We start from the raw sequence: 18909 nt of genomic DNA, 5'->3' as shown, positions 1-18909 counted from the left end.
GTTTGGAGGCTCAGCAGAAATTACAGCTTTCGTTATCTGCACTGCATCTTCATCTGTTGTTCAGTCAGATCGATCTCAGGCCGTGCTCAGTGAGGTGAGACACTGCTGCACAGAGGAAATGTATAACGAGGCTCTGTTTAATTCTGAGCACCACAGTGGTGGTTTTTAATTTGATCTACTCCCTTCCAGCCTGGGGGAGACCTTGAGTTGACGTAGAGGACGGGGTATAAAAATACTTCCCATGGCAAAACAAATTTTCTGGTGACACAAAAAAGTATTTTTTCTTGATTTCCAGCATTCCAGTTTCTTCCCACATCTCACATTGCAAATCAAGCTCTGCACTTAATTGCCAAAGCAGGAGGTGTCAGTAGGAGTGTGTTAGTGAGTGGTAATGTTCTTGCATGTGTGTTAAATTTACATTGCTGGCAGCTTCTCTGAAACTAGTGTTTTATGTTAATTGTATTCCCTTTTACCACATAGTGAAGATTAGGTCCGCAACGAATTCTTTTCATTGTCGCTTAATCGCGTTGTTCTCCGATCGGGTAATTTGTTAATCATTCAGCCTGAGAAACAGGGAAAACGTAGTTAATTTTTTTTTTTATTTAAAAAAGCCAATCACAGATAGTCCTGTAATGATTAATCAGAGAGGTGTGTGTGTAAGACTATAACACAAAAAAAAAAACCTGGCTGGACAATTAATAGGTAGGTAAGAAAAAGAAAATATTTATTTTACAGTTACTTTGTTTAAAAGTTAAATTATCCAATTACCTGTGGGATCAGTCTAATTAAAGAGAAGAAAAATAACATTCCCTGCTGCAAAATAATCTTGATCGATTTGTTTTCTGCTGTTAAATTATGGAAACTGGAGCTTCTCTAAATGAACCAGTAAAGAAAAGTTTCCATCGTCGTCTTTCACAATTATAAAATATTATACTTTTAAATGAGGGATGTGTCACATGTCAGGGATACTATACAGAGGCTGTTGAATATCAGAGAGGGGAAACAGAACAGTCAATAGTGTGATTATAGCTGGGAGGAGTTTGTATTGACTCCTATTAGCCAGATGGACGCAGCATCATCTGTGGAACATCAGAGGGCAGGTGACTCTGCTGAGCTGGAGGTGGAGGGACATAATAAGAAGCTGGCGTTTGGTATTTCTGTGACACAGCACTGGAGGTGCACGGCGTTAAACTGGCAGCGATGACCTGCATTGAGTTTTGAGAGATTGTAGTACACACTCGCAGGAGCGGGTTCTCTTCATCAGTGTCAGGGTGGTGCAACAGTGGAACGGTCTATTATGGGCTGTGTCTCTGATTTAGTGTGTGTCCTAGCAGGATGTCCAGATGGAGACATAAATGATGACCCTACGTGTGCCGAGGGTGGGAGGGGTAAATGATGGCCTCTGGAGTTGACGGACAAATGTGGATGTCATGGCGACGGTGCTAATGAGGTGGTGATTCGGGTGTTGGGCTGGCAGATGGTCGTGAATCACACACACACAGAGAGAAATGACACATAGACCCACTCTTGTATCACCTTGTTTTTATTACACAGACATACACAAGAGCGTTAGCAGCCTGCCTTCAGCTCCACTCCCACTACTTCACGACTTCTTCCGTCCTCTCGTCTTTTTTTTCCCACAAGCTTTCTGAGATTGAGACGTTTCTCGCTGTTTTCCTGTCACGAGACGAGCCCAGGTTTCAAGTGCTCGATCATGGCTGGGCAGGAGCTGGCAGAGGCACGCTTTGGTCACAGGTGATTAAACCACAGCATGTTATTGACTGTTAGGAGGTTATGAAGTCTCACGCCTGTCACCTCAGTTTGACTCCACATTCGCCAGCATGGGATTTGCATGATTCAAGATGAAGGGTTGTAGAAGGCTGAAGCATAAATATTGACATTATTTGGTTTTTTTTATTTTTATTTTGAGGCACCTTTTAAAAGAAATGGCCTAGTGGTATATAGTAAAGGTGGTCCCTCTTAACCCTTCTTCTCAGAGCCTCCATTGACCTGCCTGTTAAGCCTGACCAGTTTGCCATGCTGCAGCCCTATATGAAAATAAATAATCTACAAAAAAGGAAAAACCACTCCCTTCCAGCAAACACGGGGCTCTAAAATGTACAAAGTCTTTGAAAATAAGTGGAAATATTACTTAAAACTAATTTCTCTATGTATTTACATACAGAACACTATAAAACTGCAAAGGGATAAACAGAAGCAAAGAGGTCAACAGCGTTATAGAAATCATTGAAGCCCTAGATAGGTTCTAGTAGGTCTCAGCAAACTTAACAAGGGCTGGACCATATGCATGAAGTGTCAGACAAGCACTCACACTCTGAGATTGTTCACAGCCAGCTACAGTTCAATTTTCAGCTCTTTGGTAACCAACGTGATCACTAAAAGACTCGGGCAGTAAATAAGCTTTTATCTATAACGTAATTTCTGGCTTTACATTTAGAAATTCATACTTAACTAAGCACAAGTCATGACATCACTTGTTTATTAAAACAATCTTTAAAACATACTTTTTACGTCACAAACAAGGAAAAAGACCTATGCACAGTGCAAAATCTACAAACTTAAATTCATTTCAGAGGTTTTATGAGCCTTTTTGAGAAAGTTTGCCGTTTTTTTTTTTTCTCGTTAGATAGTCGTCAACTTCTTGCCTTTCAGTAGGTGGCAGTGCTGAGCCCTCTGCACTTCCTATGGACCTCTGAACACACCAGCTCTGCAAACTAAACCACTGTCCCTAAGAGCAGAAAGCAACACCCTGGTGATAGCCAAAGCCGAAGTTGTACTGTGGAACTGTGTGTTGTACCATGTCCTCGAGTCCTTTCCACAATGTTACGGGGCTATTTGAAGCCGACATTCGCAAGCCACGATGCTTTCAGACACTTTCCGAAGCCAACAGGGAAGATACACGAGCTAAGATTTAACGGGAGCGTACAGCTCACCTTCACATCCCACTCTTTCCAACTGCCTAGCTATGTAGCACCACAGCAGAAAAGTTTAGCAAGCAACTTGTGACTTTTCATCTTCTTCGATTCAACTTAGTTTCGCCATCTGAATCTGGTCTTTAGAAGAAACAAAATGATTCCTGAATGTTAAGGACAGGATAAGGTGTTAAAAAAACACACACACAACTGCAAAACAAATGGAAAACAAACTAAGAATACCAGGAGTCAAAGAAATGCTGCTCTTATCACACAAAGTCACCAAACGAAGGAGAGGAGGAGAATCACAGGAGTCTTGAAAAGCTGCACCAGAATCAGTTCTCCACTTCAGACTAAGTTCAGCCCAGTCCATGAAGGGGCGACCTCTGACCTTGCATCCCGACCAGACATGCCCACTTCCTCAGATGCAGGGCAGGGGGGGTGGGGCACAGGAAGGTGTCTCTAGAGGGCCCTCTAATGGCTCCTCTTCCTGCCCCCTTACCTGGTTACAACAAATGAGCTCGGCTCCCTGAAACTAAGGGCTGATCCTTGCTCCTTAACTTCTACTTTCTTCAGATAAAGTGCCATTGGAGTCTTGGAGCACAGGGAGCGTCTGGGATGTGGGTCCAACCAGACTTTCCGCAGTATCTCCATACTCGCTCTCAGCCAGTTCCCCCTCGCGTTCGCAGATAACTGTCATTGGGCTGCTCAGGATTCTGCTGCGTGCATTGTACTTGCTGCTGGCAGCAGAGGGCGGCGTGCGAGAACGTCCATACTTTGACCCACTCATCGAATAAGATGGCGAAGTCGGCGAGGACAGAGCCAAGGCCTCGTAGCGGCTCCACTCCTCTGTTGCCCGTTTACCACGGCCAGGTGAGGCGAAGGGGCTGTGTGGCGTTGTTGGGGAGGAGGGTGAAGCTGGGGAATCCAATGCAGACTCAGAGTGTGTTCGTTGGAAGCGTGGGTCGGTGGAGCGAAGCATCTCAGCAGCAGACATTCTAAAACTGGTCTCAGAGCGGCTCCCCTTCTTCAGGAGAAGGGCCTTGAAGCTGTCGCTGCTAGTGGAGGACTTGCGGAGGTTGCGCTGGATGGAGCTGGTCTGCCGGGGCAGAGAGGATACTACGCCTGTGGGGGTGGTAGGTGGAGACTGGGGATGATTCCCAGCCCGGGACTTGTCCTCCTCAGAATCCCTGCGACCCAGGACCTTGCGTTTTGACCTGGAGTAAGACATGGAAAGACAAATTAATGATAATAATAATAGATATTCTGCAGGGTGAGTGAGTGTAAGCAGGGTTAATTCATTTGTAAAGTTTAAAATAATGTAGGGGCAGTTTAATTGACAGAGGAGCAAGTAGGAAATCAATTTTAAGAACAATGTTTGATGGCCGTTTTGTCAAGAAAATTTGAAATCATCAGATTAATTTATGTAAATTTAAAGGCTTGAGCATATGGAATTTCACACATGATACCAGACAGCCCAGACTTCTGAATGTTTATTGTAGCTTAAATAGAAGATTGCACTTAAATACACGCCTCCAGTGTTTGTCCCAAATTTGCCATATGTCAGCACTGCCCCCAGCAATCATGCGTCACGGCACAAATCTTAAAACAGTCAAAGAATAATGAGCATTAAGTGGCGCGGTATCTCAACAACGATACAAAGGAGAGTTAAATATTTTGGTTTTTACAGAAGAAGCTGCAGATGCTGCGACTCTGAAGGAAAGCTCAGATGTGGCATAAGGAAATTAAGCAAAAACACAAAATGCCCAAAGCCGTTTTAAAATCACACAAAGACGATTCAGCCTCCTCTCAGCAGGGGGGGTTGCGTCACTCAGCCTACACGGCCTATATTTTCTTCACCAAAGCATAGCAGTAAAGCTGCAACTGGCAGAATACAGAAGATTAGGGCTAGCAGGGGAACAGTCTAATTAATCTGTGGGACAAATAGGTAGAATCACTGCAATGGCAGAACTGAGGCTTGCTAAATAAAGGGACAGGACTACTTGCCACTTCGCACCTCTCTAGAAAGGATGCCCCCACCCACTGTATGGGTGCATACCCTCTGCACAGGGGGAGGAGAGATGAGGAGAGGGGAGACAGAAATGATTAAAGGCATGACATATACAGATTCTATGATAAGGGGCAGCAATTTGATGCAAAAGGTAAAGAGAAGTGTGAAGGACGCAGTGAGACAAAATCCTTAATCCTCAGATTAGATCTACAGTTGGAAATTCTACCCTAAAGAAAAAGTAAGTCGTAGAGAATATGATTTTGAAGGTCAAACAAGATGGAGAAGAGGGGAATGTAATTAGTTTGTGAAAGTACCCAAGTCGGATTTCTGCTTCAGAAACACTGCAAAATGTGTCTGTGCCCTAAATTCAACCTCCATCTCCGCCGTCCCCTGTGAGCTCCCTCGCCACATTAGCCCATCAGCATTACATAAGACTTTTCTCACACACATTCACACGTGCATACGCTCACACACCTGAATTCAGTCAACCAAGACAGGGCCGCGCTGAACGCAGAAACAGTTGGCAATGACACTAAGCTCAGTTATAGAGGTAAATAATGCTGCAGACACAGCACAGGGTGCACGATCGATTCCTCTCTCTCTCTCTCTCGGCTGTGTTACATTCAGTTTGGAGGATCTCCCTCCAGAGAAGTTGTATTTTCTCCTGCAGCTTTGAAAGCATTTCATTCAAGATTTTAATCCGTCTTCCCCGAGAGGCATCATATAAAACAAAAGGGTTTGAAAAGGTAAGAGAGAGAAAAGACATCAGAAATTAGAATTTGGATTAGTGGCAGGAGGAGCAAGTGGCAGAAAGTTGCTATCAAAGTACAAGCATATCAATTTGAAGGCTTGTGTTATAAGGTATAAAGTGCATGTTTTTAACTTTCTCTCTCTAACAATGTATAAAACAATTTTAAATTGATGCCCTGTGTTTTGCAAATTAAGTCTTGTGCATTAATTGTGCATTAATTCTTTTTTTCTTTGCAGTTGTTAGCTGCTCTAATTTTAGCAGCACCACCAGAAATCCATCATCACTTCCCCACTCTTCATCACTTCCTATATAATATTGGCAAGGTGTGAAGGAGTAAGTGGAGAATAAAGGAAGTGATAATCAATCGCAGAGGTAAGGTAGGGTTTATGCACACATTGTTACACAATCTTCACCCTGTGCGCACGTGACATGGTCAGAAAAAGCACATCAACAATCTGTAGCCGGAAGAAGTGAAATCCTGTGAAATGAAAGCCTGTGATGCTCAAGAGAACTCCAACGACCACCACACGTGACCGTGAAACACAAATCGGCGGGCTGCATTAGAAATTTATGTGTGTGCTCCCTTTGAAGCATGGGAACATGTATGCAATATATGTCAGAGACACACACACAATATAAGAGAGATGGAGACAGAGGCAGCAAGAGAGAGAAAAAGCACAAGCCGCTCTCTCCGGTGGCCTCTAACCTAGATTAGAACCAGAGGGTGTCAAGTAGTTAAATTATGGATGAAGCAGGAGCCTTTTTTTTTTTTCCTCTGCCGAGAATGAGCAACACTAATGTGACTGCATTAAAACAGATGCCTCGATAAACATTTGACTACTGACTCATGTTGCTCCCTGAATTCCGACAGAAACAGAAAAAGCCACCCTCTCTCATACTGGAAGACTCCAGAGACCAGCTATTTGACAGATGCGTACTCCTGCAGATGGGACGGCGCTCAGTGAAGTTATGACTGAGAGGTGGAGGGCAGGAGCAGGAGGAGGAGAGGACGATGAGAAACGGGGGGATGGAAAAAGAGAAATCACGTGTTGAAGGGTGAAAGGACAGCTTGGACTTCAGGATAGAAGAGAGAATGAGATGCCAACAGAGTGAAGAAGGATGAAAAGACAACGAAAATAAATAGAGAAAACCCATTGACACTAAAGGAAAAATGCTCTATGAAAAAAATTTGAGCTGGAGCTGAAGTGTGTGAGCAGCAAAGCAGTTGGAGTAGATGAAGGAATGACAAGTGGTGTAAAAGAGAGAGTGCATCGTGTTACCTGTGAATGGCAGCGAAGAGGTCCTCAGTGGTTCGGGGCCGAGTGGATGTTGGGGTGACCATGTTCTCCTGTGAGGCCCCGTTCGCTGACGGAGCCGGAGACGATTCAGCCGTACTGGAGTCAAACACCTCACCTGAGAGAGAAACATACACACAAGAGAGTAAACACTCACAGTCTTTAGTTTTCGTGCATGCACACACACACAAATCCACTATCCTGTCGCATTAACCTGGCAGGCTACGAAATCTGAAGTGGTACGGAGGAGGTGCCGGACTGTCTTCTTACATTCTGTCTCCTTTCTTATTCTCTAGTTCAGCCTCGTTTTTTTCCTCCTCCTCTTCTTCTTGCAACCTTTGCGCGCACGTCTGTGCTTCAACTGCCTGAGCCGCTGCAGGCAGTCTCACTTTACACTCTCCCGTCCCATCTCCCCTTCACCCCCTTACCAGATCCGTTCCCCTCCCCTCAGATACGATAGAGCCCCTCCCCCCTTTCCCTCCAACCACGAAAAGCATCTCCCCTGGGACATTTGCCCCCACCCTTACCTCGGATAGAAATAAACGGGTCTGAGTAGGACAGAATGAGAATGAGAGATTAAGAGACAAGGAAACCACTGAAGAAAAGACGAATATTTGGAAATGAGATTTGTTAGCAGAGACAAGATGAGTAGACAGCGGAGACTGGGGGGGGGGGGGGTATGTGGTGCAGGGGGGAGAGAAAAAGCGATGCAAAAAAAAAAACGAAGGGACAGTAGCCACACAAGATCTCTGCATAAAAAATACAGAAGGATGAGTAGAAGGGAGAAAGAGAGGATGTAGTCAAGAGGCTGCAGCCCTGCTGTGCCAGTGATAAGCCGTCTATCCCGCGTTATTTTCACAGTTTTTCAAACCTTTAAAAGAAACTTTGTGGTTTCAAGTTTGGCTCCTTTGCTTCTGAGGGCAAAATGAATTTCACGGCTTCCCAGGAAGCTGGCTACACAACTAGCAGAGAGCAGCATCACTTCTTACCACACAGGATTATAGTAATGGGTTTAACTAATCAGTAAATGGTGGTTTGGACTGACACCACTTAAAACTAGTGTTCACTCGTCACAATGTCTGAACACATCTAGCAACATTTCTAACTTAAATTAATGGGTGAGAAAGAACCTAAATGTAGTCAGACTCACCTGCATCATCCTCCTTAGAGCTGATGGATCCAGTTGTGCTGCTTGTTCCGTCTCCCTCTTCTTCTGCCTCTTCATGAGCCTCTCCATTCGTACACAGCTCATAGTCAAGACTTGTCTCCTGACTAGCAGAAAATGAGATTGGAGACTCATTCTTGACTTCTGTGAATGCTTCACTGCTCCCTGATAATGACTCAGTACTTTCTGAAATACCCTCCTCCTCCTCCTCCTGTTGCTCATTTTCGTTTTCTTTCTCCTCATCCTTTATTTGTCTTTGCAGAGCATCTTCTTGGTCTTGGTTTATTTGGGACAGAGTGATCACATGTTCTTTCTGAGATGGGAGTTGTTCATTGACTGGTTCAAGGGTAAATGGCGGGAGATAAGGGAGCTTGGGTTTCTTCAAGACTGCTGGGGGCTTCTGCTTGACAGGAGAGTTTTGCAAGTTCATTGGGGAAGTCTGCAATGACTCCCACCCTCCATCTGTTTCTTTTCCATTTAAGTGAAGGTAATTCTGATGTTCAGCTTTTCCATTCAAGACTGCACTATCTGTCTTGTCTGTGATGCTGCAGTCTAATGACAACTCTTCTAAGAGCTTTGACACAGGTGATGGTGAAGAGTTACGCAAGTCTTCATCTGGGGAGTTGTTAAACACAGGCAAGACAAGGGGATGCTCCTGGGAGCGAGAATTTACCAGGGTTTGCGACCTTTGAACCTGAGCGAGGTCCTGTGTTTCCTGGGTTTTGGTGTTGTCAGATTTCTCGTTAATGTTTTTCTCCGGCCGTTTCACCGAGCGTAGCTGAACACTTTGCAGCGCAAATGGGGTGATCAGGGGCTTAGGTGACTGTGAAGGGCTTTTGGAAGTAGCTGGTTTGGAAGCTTCTTTTCCAGCCTTCACGAAAGATGGGGAAGAGGAAGGTGGACTAAAAGAAGGAAGTGGAGGAGGTGGAGGGGGTCCCAAGGAGGGAACAGGAGGTGGGGGTGGAGGTGGAGGACTGAAGCTCCCATTGAAGGATGAACTAGGGTGGATTAACAGGTCAGGTGATGGAGGAGGTGGGAATTCTGGAGAGACAGAGCAAGCAGGATGTGGGCTCAGAGAAGTGCCCAGTGGTGTAGCTGGTAGGGGGGGTGCAGGTGGAGGAGTGCCTTCAGTGGAACTTGGTGGTAGAGGGGGAGGAAAAGGTGGAGGTGGGCTAAGAGGCGTGTTGGGGGCTGAGGATGAGAAGATAGGTGGAGGTAGTGGCGGTGGGGGCCCCAAGCTCTTGAGTGAGTCTGAAGTGTTGGAGGACAGGGAGGTGGAGGAGGAGGAAATGGATACAGAGGAGAGGAGCGATGACTTCCTCTCTGGCACTCTGGGTTTGGGTCGGCTGCCAGAGGGAGACATGGAACGAGTGAATGATGGCACTGGCGTTCCAGCTGTGGGGGTGTTGGACTGGCTAGAATAGCCACTTGAAGGGGAGGTCAGTCTGTGCACCCTGTCTGGTGAGGAGGTGCATGTTTTGGGCTTCACCGACACCCCTCCGTCCTGGTCTCGTGCTCCAGGTTCCTGGCTGTTGCTATGAATTTCACCTCCATTCTGTAGGCCTCCTGGGTGAGGACCAGCTGATCCAGTTTCTGTGGCATGAGCTGGAGGCGTCTGTGCCCTCTGGTCTCCATGGTTACGGGGGTAGTCCATATAGTAACCCCATGAGTCGGCATAATCTGAACGCAAGCTGCTGGTGTCACTGTGAGCAGGTGTCACGTGGCATAGAGAGTACACATTAGACACACCACCACAGTTTGCATTAGCTGCGAGTGAAGCTGCAGAGCTACCCACACTGATGCTACTCTGACTACGTGGCCGTAGCAACCAAGGGTCATCGTAATCGCTGCTCGGACTGTGAGAAGGTGATGATGGAGAGGCGCCTTTTCCTTTGCCTCCCCTCAGTCCCATTTGTAGACTCTGCTGTAAACTAGCAATTAGAGACTCATTAAGCATGGCTGCATTTGGTTCACTAACACCACTGATGGCGCTAACACCTCCAAGGGGCTTTTTTGCAGCAGGTTTGCGTCTAAGAGAGTCTGTACGGGCCGGGGGCAGAGGAGGCTTCTTGGATTTCCGAAGGGAGATGCTACGGGACAGCGAGCGATCACTGTATAGGCTACCAGAGTCCTCCTGATTGGCCATCTCGCGGCACTCGTACATGCTATGTCTTGTGCGTCCCGCTGCCCCATGCCCACTGCCATGGCTACGAGAGCGTAGGCCTGAGTCCAGGTGCATGGAGGTGTAGTATCCATCATTGTCTTGCGAATAGAGAGAGCTGGAATCAGTAGTGGTCCTGGAGGACAGTTCCAGGCTGCTATACAGCTGGTTGATAGGAGTGGAGCAGCTGGAGGTCAGAGTGCGGTGTGGGACCACCACGTTTTCTGGTGTGTTGTAGATCCACTGTTCCTCTGGCAGACAGGATGGAGGTGTAGGGGCCAGGGTGCTGTGGCTATGTGTGCTGCTGTCTGAGTGTCCTGACTCGCTAGCAGGTGCTGCAATGACCAGATCACCATCCTGTGATGTATGAGTGGGAGTAGAAGTGGCCAAGGCGGGGACATTAGAGCTGTGGGTAAAGGCTGCTGGACTGCATATTGGGGGGTCAGTGTTAGTGGAGGATGCCTGACTGAGTGGTCGAGCTGTGGGGTAAGCTGAAGCTGGAGAGTGGGGTATTTGACCACATGTGTTGAGAGCAATGACCTCAGTGGACTTAGACATGGTGGCATTGGGGATGAGTGAGGTGGAATAAGCAGCATGTGGTGAGACTACACAAGCTGGACCTCCACTCCATTCACTTGACTGTGTCGCCCTCACCTCCTGAGACTTGGGCCTGGGTAGGGTGCCTGTCCTCGGGGCACTTCTCATGTGCACCACAGTATCATCAACCTGCAGCTTTCCAATCTGCCTCTGAGGTGTAGTTTGCTCCTCTGACTTGATTGGGGTGCTGCTATAGATGGGATCAGCACTGAGAGACACCCTAGCGCCCTGTCGGGGCAGACTATGGAAACGCGATGGGTCTCCATTAAACTGATGTGGCAGCATCAAGATCCCAGAGCTGTCACTACTGGAGATGGATATACTTCCTGTTGAGGATGAAGCAGAAATACCGGCCATCTGAGCAGCGATTCCCTGTCCTCTCTGTGCCCGAATTCTTCTCATGGACGGGGGTACAATCTTTACTTCCTCTGTCTGGCAGCTTGAGTCTCTGGTATCTGAAACCCGAAGCGAAGAGTTGGCACTCCCAACTCGGCCTAAAGTGGAGTACTGTCCTGGGATGAACATGGAATGTGGTCGGAGCTCGCCGCCTCGTCTTTTTGCTGCTGTTGAAAGAAAACGGAAAATTAGATAAACATGGTTGATCAAAATATCTCTCGTCTTCTCTTTTATTCCATTACCCTTCTTCATTTTCAATAATTTATTCGACCCCACTGCCATCTGCTCTTCAGCTGGCCTGTTAAACTGTGGTCACAAAGCTAGGCTAATTAATTTGATTTGCTCTGACCCCATCTCATGCGTCTGGTTTTCTTCATTAAGGAGGAAAGGCTACAAGGGGAAACGGAGAGAAGAGAAAGACCTTCCCTGCTATGATTTCCCTCCGATATTGGTTATAGCTCAGTCCGACAAAGAAAACAACAACAAATATTCGCCAAGGGTTCAGGACAGGCAGTTTGTGAGACATTAGGAAGCCGGCAAACAAGCACATACATGCACACAAACAGACATAAAGACACACATTCATGTAAATACAGTGTTTGCATAGTCATACAGCACAGAACATACATAATACACAAATACAAGGACACCCTGGAATGTAGATATAGCACAAGGATACACACACTGAACATACCTACTAGTAAACAAACAATGGGTTGTAAAACAGAAGAGGATGTGTAGTGTGTCTCCCATCTGTGGTGTCTCTCCTGTTGATGCTCGTATTCCAAAACATACACACTCTTGTGTCCTTTCCCCTCTCTCTCCTATGTCTCGAGCTCTCTAAACCACACATACACTCTCTTCCTCCTTTGCTAAAAGCTGGAGTGACAGCTCGGCTGCTGCTGCTGCTGCGATAGATTAAGCTGCAGGTTTACTTTGCAGGCAGCTCTAGTGCAAGGAAAGGGAGGGATGAAGCACTGGGACAATTACCCCAGCCCAGTAATCATAACATTCAGACGCACTTGTCAAGCTGGGCACTAACCAGACTTTAAAAGCTTTTGTCCTGTAATTTTCTGTCTTAGTGATCTTATCGCACAGAGAAATGACATATTTAAATGCTGCTTCCATCCTGCAGTTTAGATATGTAAATAAACATCATCGATGTGGTGCCATCAACACAGCACAGTGTCAGCTTAGTGAGCTTAACACCCAGCTCAACAGAGTAACCAAAGGGCGGGGGACCTCTGAACCTTCATATTTGTTATATATCCCTCGTCTGTTCTCTGTACTGCAGAGGCGAAAGAAGAAGGTTGTATTAGGTGTTCAGTGGCAAACTGTCTGATAATCACTACATGATGCAACACACATGTGACACATGCCAAGATTATCAATTTGGCCTGAGGATGAAGGCACAGACACAGACACACAATTAACACATACAATTCACAGAAACTAAGGCTAAAAAAATCTGACCCTGAGGGATTGTGGCATAATACATATTTAGGATTGGCAACTTTCACACTTCACTTCTCCTATGTGACTTTATCAACAGTCAGAGAGTCTAAAAAGAGATTATAGTACAGCAAAAGATTGCAGATGAGGAAAGGGGTAAAATTAAAACAAAACTACTAGAAAAGTATTTCATAACTGGTTTCTGGCTGTGGGTAAAGTTAAACAGGGTGGAGGAGAGCAGATGAGAACACTAGACAAGTGTAGAACTAAAACAGCTGCAGGGCCTTGATCCAACACTATGGACTTGCATGTGTTGTTTTCCCCCTCTCAACGCGAGTTACTCAGAGCAATACGGGTGAGTTGATTATTGAGTCACTGCACAGGTATGTTTATAAAAGAATAGGAATCCACGGAGAGCAAGGTTATAGGAAGTAGTGAAAGAAGGAACGATGCTAGTCCAGAGTGTTGGATCAGGTCTGTGGACAGCAGCGGGCAACATACAGCCCCACAGTGATCCATACCTAGCTCCTGGTTGATGTTGTCAGGCAGCCCTGATATAGTCTTTCTGCGTTTGACCTTCTTGGGCCGACGGGACACGGTGTCAGTGTTAATGAGGGAACGCCGGATGCTCGCCTGTCGGTCAAACACTGCCCCTGGTAGCCGGGAGGGCGAGAGCATGGCAGGCGGACACACAGGCAAACAGCAGTCAGTTAGTGGAAAGAACGAACTCAACACCATGCAGGTTTGTTTGTGTTTTTGGTTGAGCATGCATAAGATATATGGGCAGGGAAGGTGAAGGCCAGTTCAACTAAATTATGGAAAAACATCTTTTTCAACATGCATCCTTCTAGTGGTATCTAGCCAAGATAGTTTTGATTTTATCTGCTAATTGTTAGCATCATTTCTCATATTTTCGGATGTCAAAACCAAAATTATCTTCAATTGTATTACCACTATTAAAGGTAAGTGACAAAAATGTTTTCCTTTTTTTGGATAAACTGACCCCCTAACTTTTTTAACCACCAGCCAAATGTCCTAAATATTGACCAGCTCTTACTAGTCAACTTGATGTTCACAACAGAAATTAGCTGCAACGTGTTTTTTGACTGATGGTTCTAACCTTGCATATGAGTAAGACATGTTAGTTATAGAGGGCCTGCTATCTTATATATCATCACACACATGCACAGGAAAGGTGAAAGATGACGCATGCACACATACACAGTCTCAGTCAGCTCAATATCCTTCTCGCTCTCTGTCCAGATTTCCTGAAGGAAGAGCACTAACCCACTCTGAACTGGTCTTCTTTGTACTATGTGGCTAGCTGGTGACAGCCTGTAGGCACTGGGGAAATATAAAACTTATGAGGGCAGATAGTGTCTATCACATTCTCCCTCCGAGTGACAGAAAAGTCCCCTGATCTTTCTCTGTTTCTGTGTCTCTGTGTCTTTTACTCTCTCTTCCTCAGTAATCTAAAGCGACAGCAGATGAAGACTGCAGTGATTTGTGTAGAGTGGGACCACATTACCTACTCATTAGTAGCCAAAGGACAATAGACTTGCAGTTATATTGACCTTGACACTAGCAGAGATCAGATGTTGATACTGAGCTGAGATCTTTTAGCTGTTGTTTATCTGTTTTCATCCTTATTCCCTAATCATACATAGTTTGTCCCTAGTGGACACAGTTTATGTCTCATAAGTGACTTATCTAACAAGTGCCAGTGTATTGTAATAAACAATAGGGCTGGCTGATTGAGATGTTGTGTCTGTGTGAGCATTCAGCATACACACTAACAAGGGAATTGCTAAGACACGTTTTGCTGAGTGTTCATCTGTCAAACGCCCTGTGATCTGACATAAAGTCGGTGAAAAGCCTTGACCCTTGGATAAGCTGTCAAACTATTTTCACACACAAACGCTCAGTCACACATGCATACAGGAAGGTGAAGGTCGGTCTCCAAGGAGCATAATGGAGGGGGGACAATACACAGAGGCACAGGAGAAGAGGCAGACATCTATGACTGACAGAGTCTTTCTCCTCTGTGGATGACTGGAAACATTAATTGATTAGTCTTTATCCACTTAGCCACAAAGGGTTGATTAAAGGAACGGTCTGACAGTTTTGTTTGTCTGCTTCATACTTTTCTTATTTTGGATACAATCAATATAATCAAACCATTGTCTTCATAAGTATATTTTTGACTTTTGTTGGAAGCTTGCTAATAGCCACTGAACACATTGTGGAGTTTTCTCTTTATTAACAGAGGTGATTCCACTGTATGGGAAACCTCTTTTTTTCTTTGGCTTATTTTTTCCTGCACCTATACATCCTCCTTGACAGACAGTTAATCAAAACATGTCAGAGAATTCCTGAAAGATGTGGTATCTGTGGTGAGAGGTTAAAATTACAGAATAGAGAACTGGGATGGATGAGGCCAAATCAGACTTATAGAAGTTTGAGCTTCTACACTGCTACAACATGGAACTAGAGGACCTAAACTAAAAACCAGTGTTTTACCAACACTAATGGGGAGTGCTCACTACTCATTACGCACTACATTCTAATGGTAGAGTAGTTGAGAGATGGACAAAATGATTTAATGAGAGCAGTAGTCAGTAGGTGCTGCATACCTGTGACATTGATAGGAACTATGTCTGTGGGCACGGCCTGAGCCGCCTGCCTCATCTTCTCCTCTGGGGTGGGAAGGGGCATAGACTTGTTCCATACCAACTGACCGTCAATCTCTGACACCTCCCCTTCTTCGCCCCGTCCCTGCGGCGTCTGGGGCCTCATGGAGATCTCCGATTTGTCATCCTCCAGTGATGAAGCTGTGGACTGCAGGAGAACGAGACAGAGCAAGTTAATGAGATGTAAAATATTAAGAGGCAGGAGTGGAGAAAAGAGAGAGTAAAAGGAATGGCGACTGGAAAATGGAAAAGAGCAGAGGAAACATGGCAGAGAGGAGAGAGATACTAGAAACAAAGAATGAAAATGGGTGGAAATACAAAGGGGAGAAAAGAGAGTGACAGAGGTGAGAGATAAAACAAGATGCAGCACACTGAAAGGCCATGGAGAAAAAAGGTTTAGTCATGCTGAATTAGAGCTCTTAACCATAAGTGACAGATTGTTTGGGATGTATTGGCACAGCCAAACAGACTTTAATATATTACACTGCTGTGACCTTTAGAACGCTGTGGTGCTGTAAACATGCCCAACGATCAATCAAAACCAAATGGGAATTCACACATATACAGTGTACCACACACAAACACCTATCGGATTAAATTGACCAAGCAGTTGGAGATGGCAGGATAAAAGCAAGAGGCCGACAGCGAGGAGAAAAAGTAGGAATCAGTCATGCATTAAACTGTGTTCACACACTAAAGGTTCTCGTTCACAGCATAGACTATACTGCAAAGAAGAAAGAGACAACATCATTTTGGTGCATCATCCAGACTTTAAATTGAGCTGCTAACAGCAAAACCCCCGATTAAAGCCTGCAATTCCAGTTTTTCCAATTTGCTGAAGTCAATGTCAAAGTCCATCTGAGCTGAGATTCTTAAATGACAGAATGTGTTGTCCAGAACCCAGTGAACTCAAGTTAACCTGGATGTTTTTGTGGATCTAATACAGTACTCAGCTCTCACTTTCGCTGCATTAGCCAAACATTACCTGATGCATCTGTCCAAGGAAAAAAAGAGCAGATGGAAATTTTCAGTGTGGTTTTGAGATGAAGAAAAAAAAAACGTCTTCCAGCATTTCCAGCAGAACTCAATACTACTGTTTTGTTATCCTAACAATCCCAACTATTGGTTGACCATTAGTGCTTTCAAACAGATCATGCATGGATAGATGAGCAAATAAGTGGGAGGCAACAAGAGAGGGAGAAGAGAGAGGATGCTGGGAAAACTCTCAGTGAGTTTTGTGTCCAGCGTGTCTTGTTATTTTGCATCATTGTGGCTCAACCAGGATCCCTCTTTCTCCTTTTGAAGCTGCTGTCAGGCAAAGTTAGGCTCACTAGCCTCAGGACAACAGGAAGTGAAGGGAAAGAGAAAGGAAGGGGGGGACAAGCAGTGGAGGACAGAAAGGGGGAAAGAAGTCAGAGTGGAAGAGGGCTCAAGTAGAAAAGAGGGTGAGTGTGCAGAAAGTATCAACACAGCCAACGACTCGACAGTTTAGAAAGACAACAGCATGTTGTGGAGTTCAAGGGTCAAGGCAGGCATGACTGGCATGGAGGGGGCTCCAGGGGACATGTGAGGCCCTGATTATAACAGTGAAGGACCCCCTGACCCCTTCAGGACCTCAGAGATCACGTGTGCGTGAGAGGGGAGGAGAGGATAGGGGAGGAGGCATATCTGACTGTCAAACCATGTGCTCTTCAAACAAAAGAGTAAAAAGTACTGTTTTCCATGCCTTTCTCTTTACTCTATATCTGCCTCTCTTTGTATTTCTCTCTCTCTTATCCTACCTCTCCATCTGTCCTACTCCAATGAAATAACAGTTCTGTCATTCTGAACAAACAGCACCACCCAGTGCAGAGGAAAGACAGGTGTCTATTCCCTCTTTGGACTTAGTGTTCCCCTTAAAAAATGACATAATTGAAAAAATTATTTAAAAGAAAAATTACAATACAACCATTAGTTAATTTTCAATTTCAATGTTATAATATTAAAATCATAAAGTAAAAAATTAATGAATAGTGATTGTGTATTTTCACTTCCAAACCACTGGAGGGCAGAGTGATGCTGTTTAACTGTGAACACATTCTGCATCTGTATGTACTCAAAGTGTAAGAACTGTGTATGTAAGTATTCATATGTTTACACGTTCGTATGTATACCTTCTTGTCATTTTCATCATCCTCTTCATCCTGCAGGCTGCTGGTGGACTGAATGGGGTCAGAAAAGGTGGGAGCCTGAGAGTAGTACTGGGAGCTTCGGAAACCATCTTTCCTCAACTTGTCACATTCTGCAGGACAAGCAAAGTTTAGTTACAGACAGTTACAGACGAAACCAATACTTGTTGATCATTGTTACGTTGTCTTAAGTATGATGCCTTCATGTTTCCATGTTGAGAGCCTCTTACCATGATCAAATTCTATTTGATAAAATCATATTCTGAGAGAAAGTACCTTAAAACTGTTTTCATTTTAACTTTTACTATTTAACAACTTAAAAGGCTCAATATCAAAACCTACTGATATTTATGAAGGTTGCCCAATTGCCCAAATCACTAATTAACTCACTTCAATCATTGGTTGGGTGTGTATGTGTGTGTCACTTAAGTGTGTTTTCTGTTGGATGCTGCCAAGTTCTGCTCACGCCTCTACTCGGCACCACCTGCTGTGATGTATTTGAGTGTGGATGTATGATGAGAAGATAGTTTATATATTAACGTGTGTGTGCTTTGGTGGGTGTGTTCATTAAAAACACTTTTTAGATTAGGAGAGAAAGGGCATTTCTTTGAAAGTAAGGACAGATGTCCGACTCATTTAGAGGGTTGTTTGACAATGAAGACTTGGTTTTAGAGTTATGGCTTGAATAATGTGGGGGTTACACCTTTAGCCATGCTGTTCAAGCTCAGTGGAGTGGGCTAGGGGCTGCATAATGTCAATGCGTGTCTTTACAAAGATAGAAATATAAGAGAGTGTGTGTGTGTAACCAGAGGAGGAGTATCAGTTTCAGTCTGTCACACGCAGATGGCAGAAGCGTCCCTCTCCTTCCTCAATGCACGTTTCTCTCAGGGGGGTTTTGGCACATCATCCCTCTCTTTTTCTCTCTGCTAAAATATCTAATAGCTTACTCTTTGTCTGGTCTTTTAACATCTTATTTTATTCAAGTACATAAATAGAGTCTTGTCTGTGGCCAGCAGGATAAAGAAATCAAAGTGGGATGAGAAACCTTACATGTATCTATTGAAATAAAGAACATAATTTATCTTAAAAGGGTCTCACTCATACTGGTAGTAACCAACCTACAGGCATTCATGAGTCTATTTCTTGGGGTATTATTCAAATTTTAAATCCCCCCTAGGCCCTTCTTATCTTGCACTTGGAGTATTTATTCAGTGTGCAATTCAAAATCAAAATGTACTAAACACATGCACATCACCATTAGATCAGAGATGCTGCTTTTTGATGCTTTTA

General features: G+C 44.8%; 1 protein-coding gene across 6 annotated transcripts in view; it reads right to left on the bottom strand.

Moving 5' to 3' along the window:
- Positions 1 to 1525: 1525 nt before the first annotated feature.
- The window catches only part of nhsl1b (NHS-like 1b), an 83004-nt gene continuing 65620 nt past the window's right edge, over positions 1526 to 18909 (bottom strand). For 5 of the 6 annotated variants that reach the window (XM_026340843.1, XM_026340844.1, XM_026340848.1 and 2 more), the window contains exons 3-8: positions 17605 to 17732; positions 15395 to 15599; positions 13283 to 13414; positions 8141 to 11476; positions 6976 to 7108; positions 1526 to 4150 (exon numbers count right to left, since the gene is read on the bottom strand). In XM_026340843.1, coding sequence (XP_026196628.1) covers positions 3490 to 4150; positions 6976 to 7108; positions 8141 to 11476; positions 13283 to 13414; positions 15395 to 15599; positions 17605 to 17732 — 4595 coding nt within the window. In that variant the 3' untranslated portion in view covers positions 1526 to 3489. The remainder of the gene's footprint in view (positions 4151 to 6975; positions 7109 to 8140; positions 11477 to 13282; positions 13415 to 15394; positions 15600 to 17604; positions 17733 to 18909) is intronic. The other variant, XM_026340845.1, reaches the window with a different exon arrangement.

This window comes from Anabas testudineus, chromosome 24 (genome assembly GCF_900324465.2).
Source record: "Anabas testudineus chromosome 24, fAnaTes1.2, whole genome shotgun sequence".
In the NCBI taxonomy this organism is placed as follows: domain Eukaryota; kingdom Metazoa; phylum Chordata; class Actinopteri; order Anabantiformes; family Anabantidae; genus Anabas; species Anabas testudineus.
This window is presented reverse-complemented; position numbering and strand designations above follow the sequence as displayed.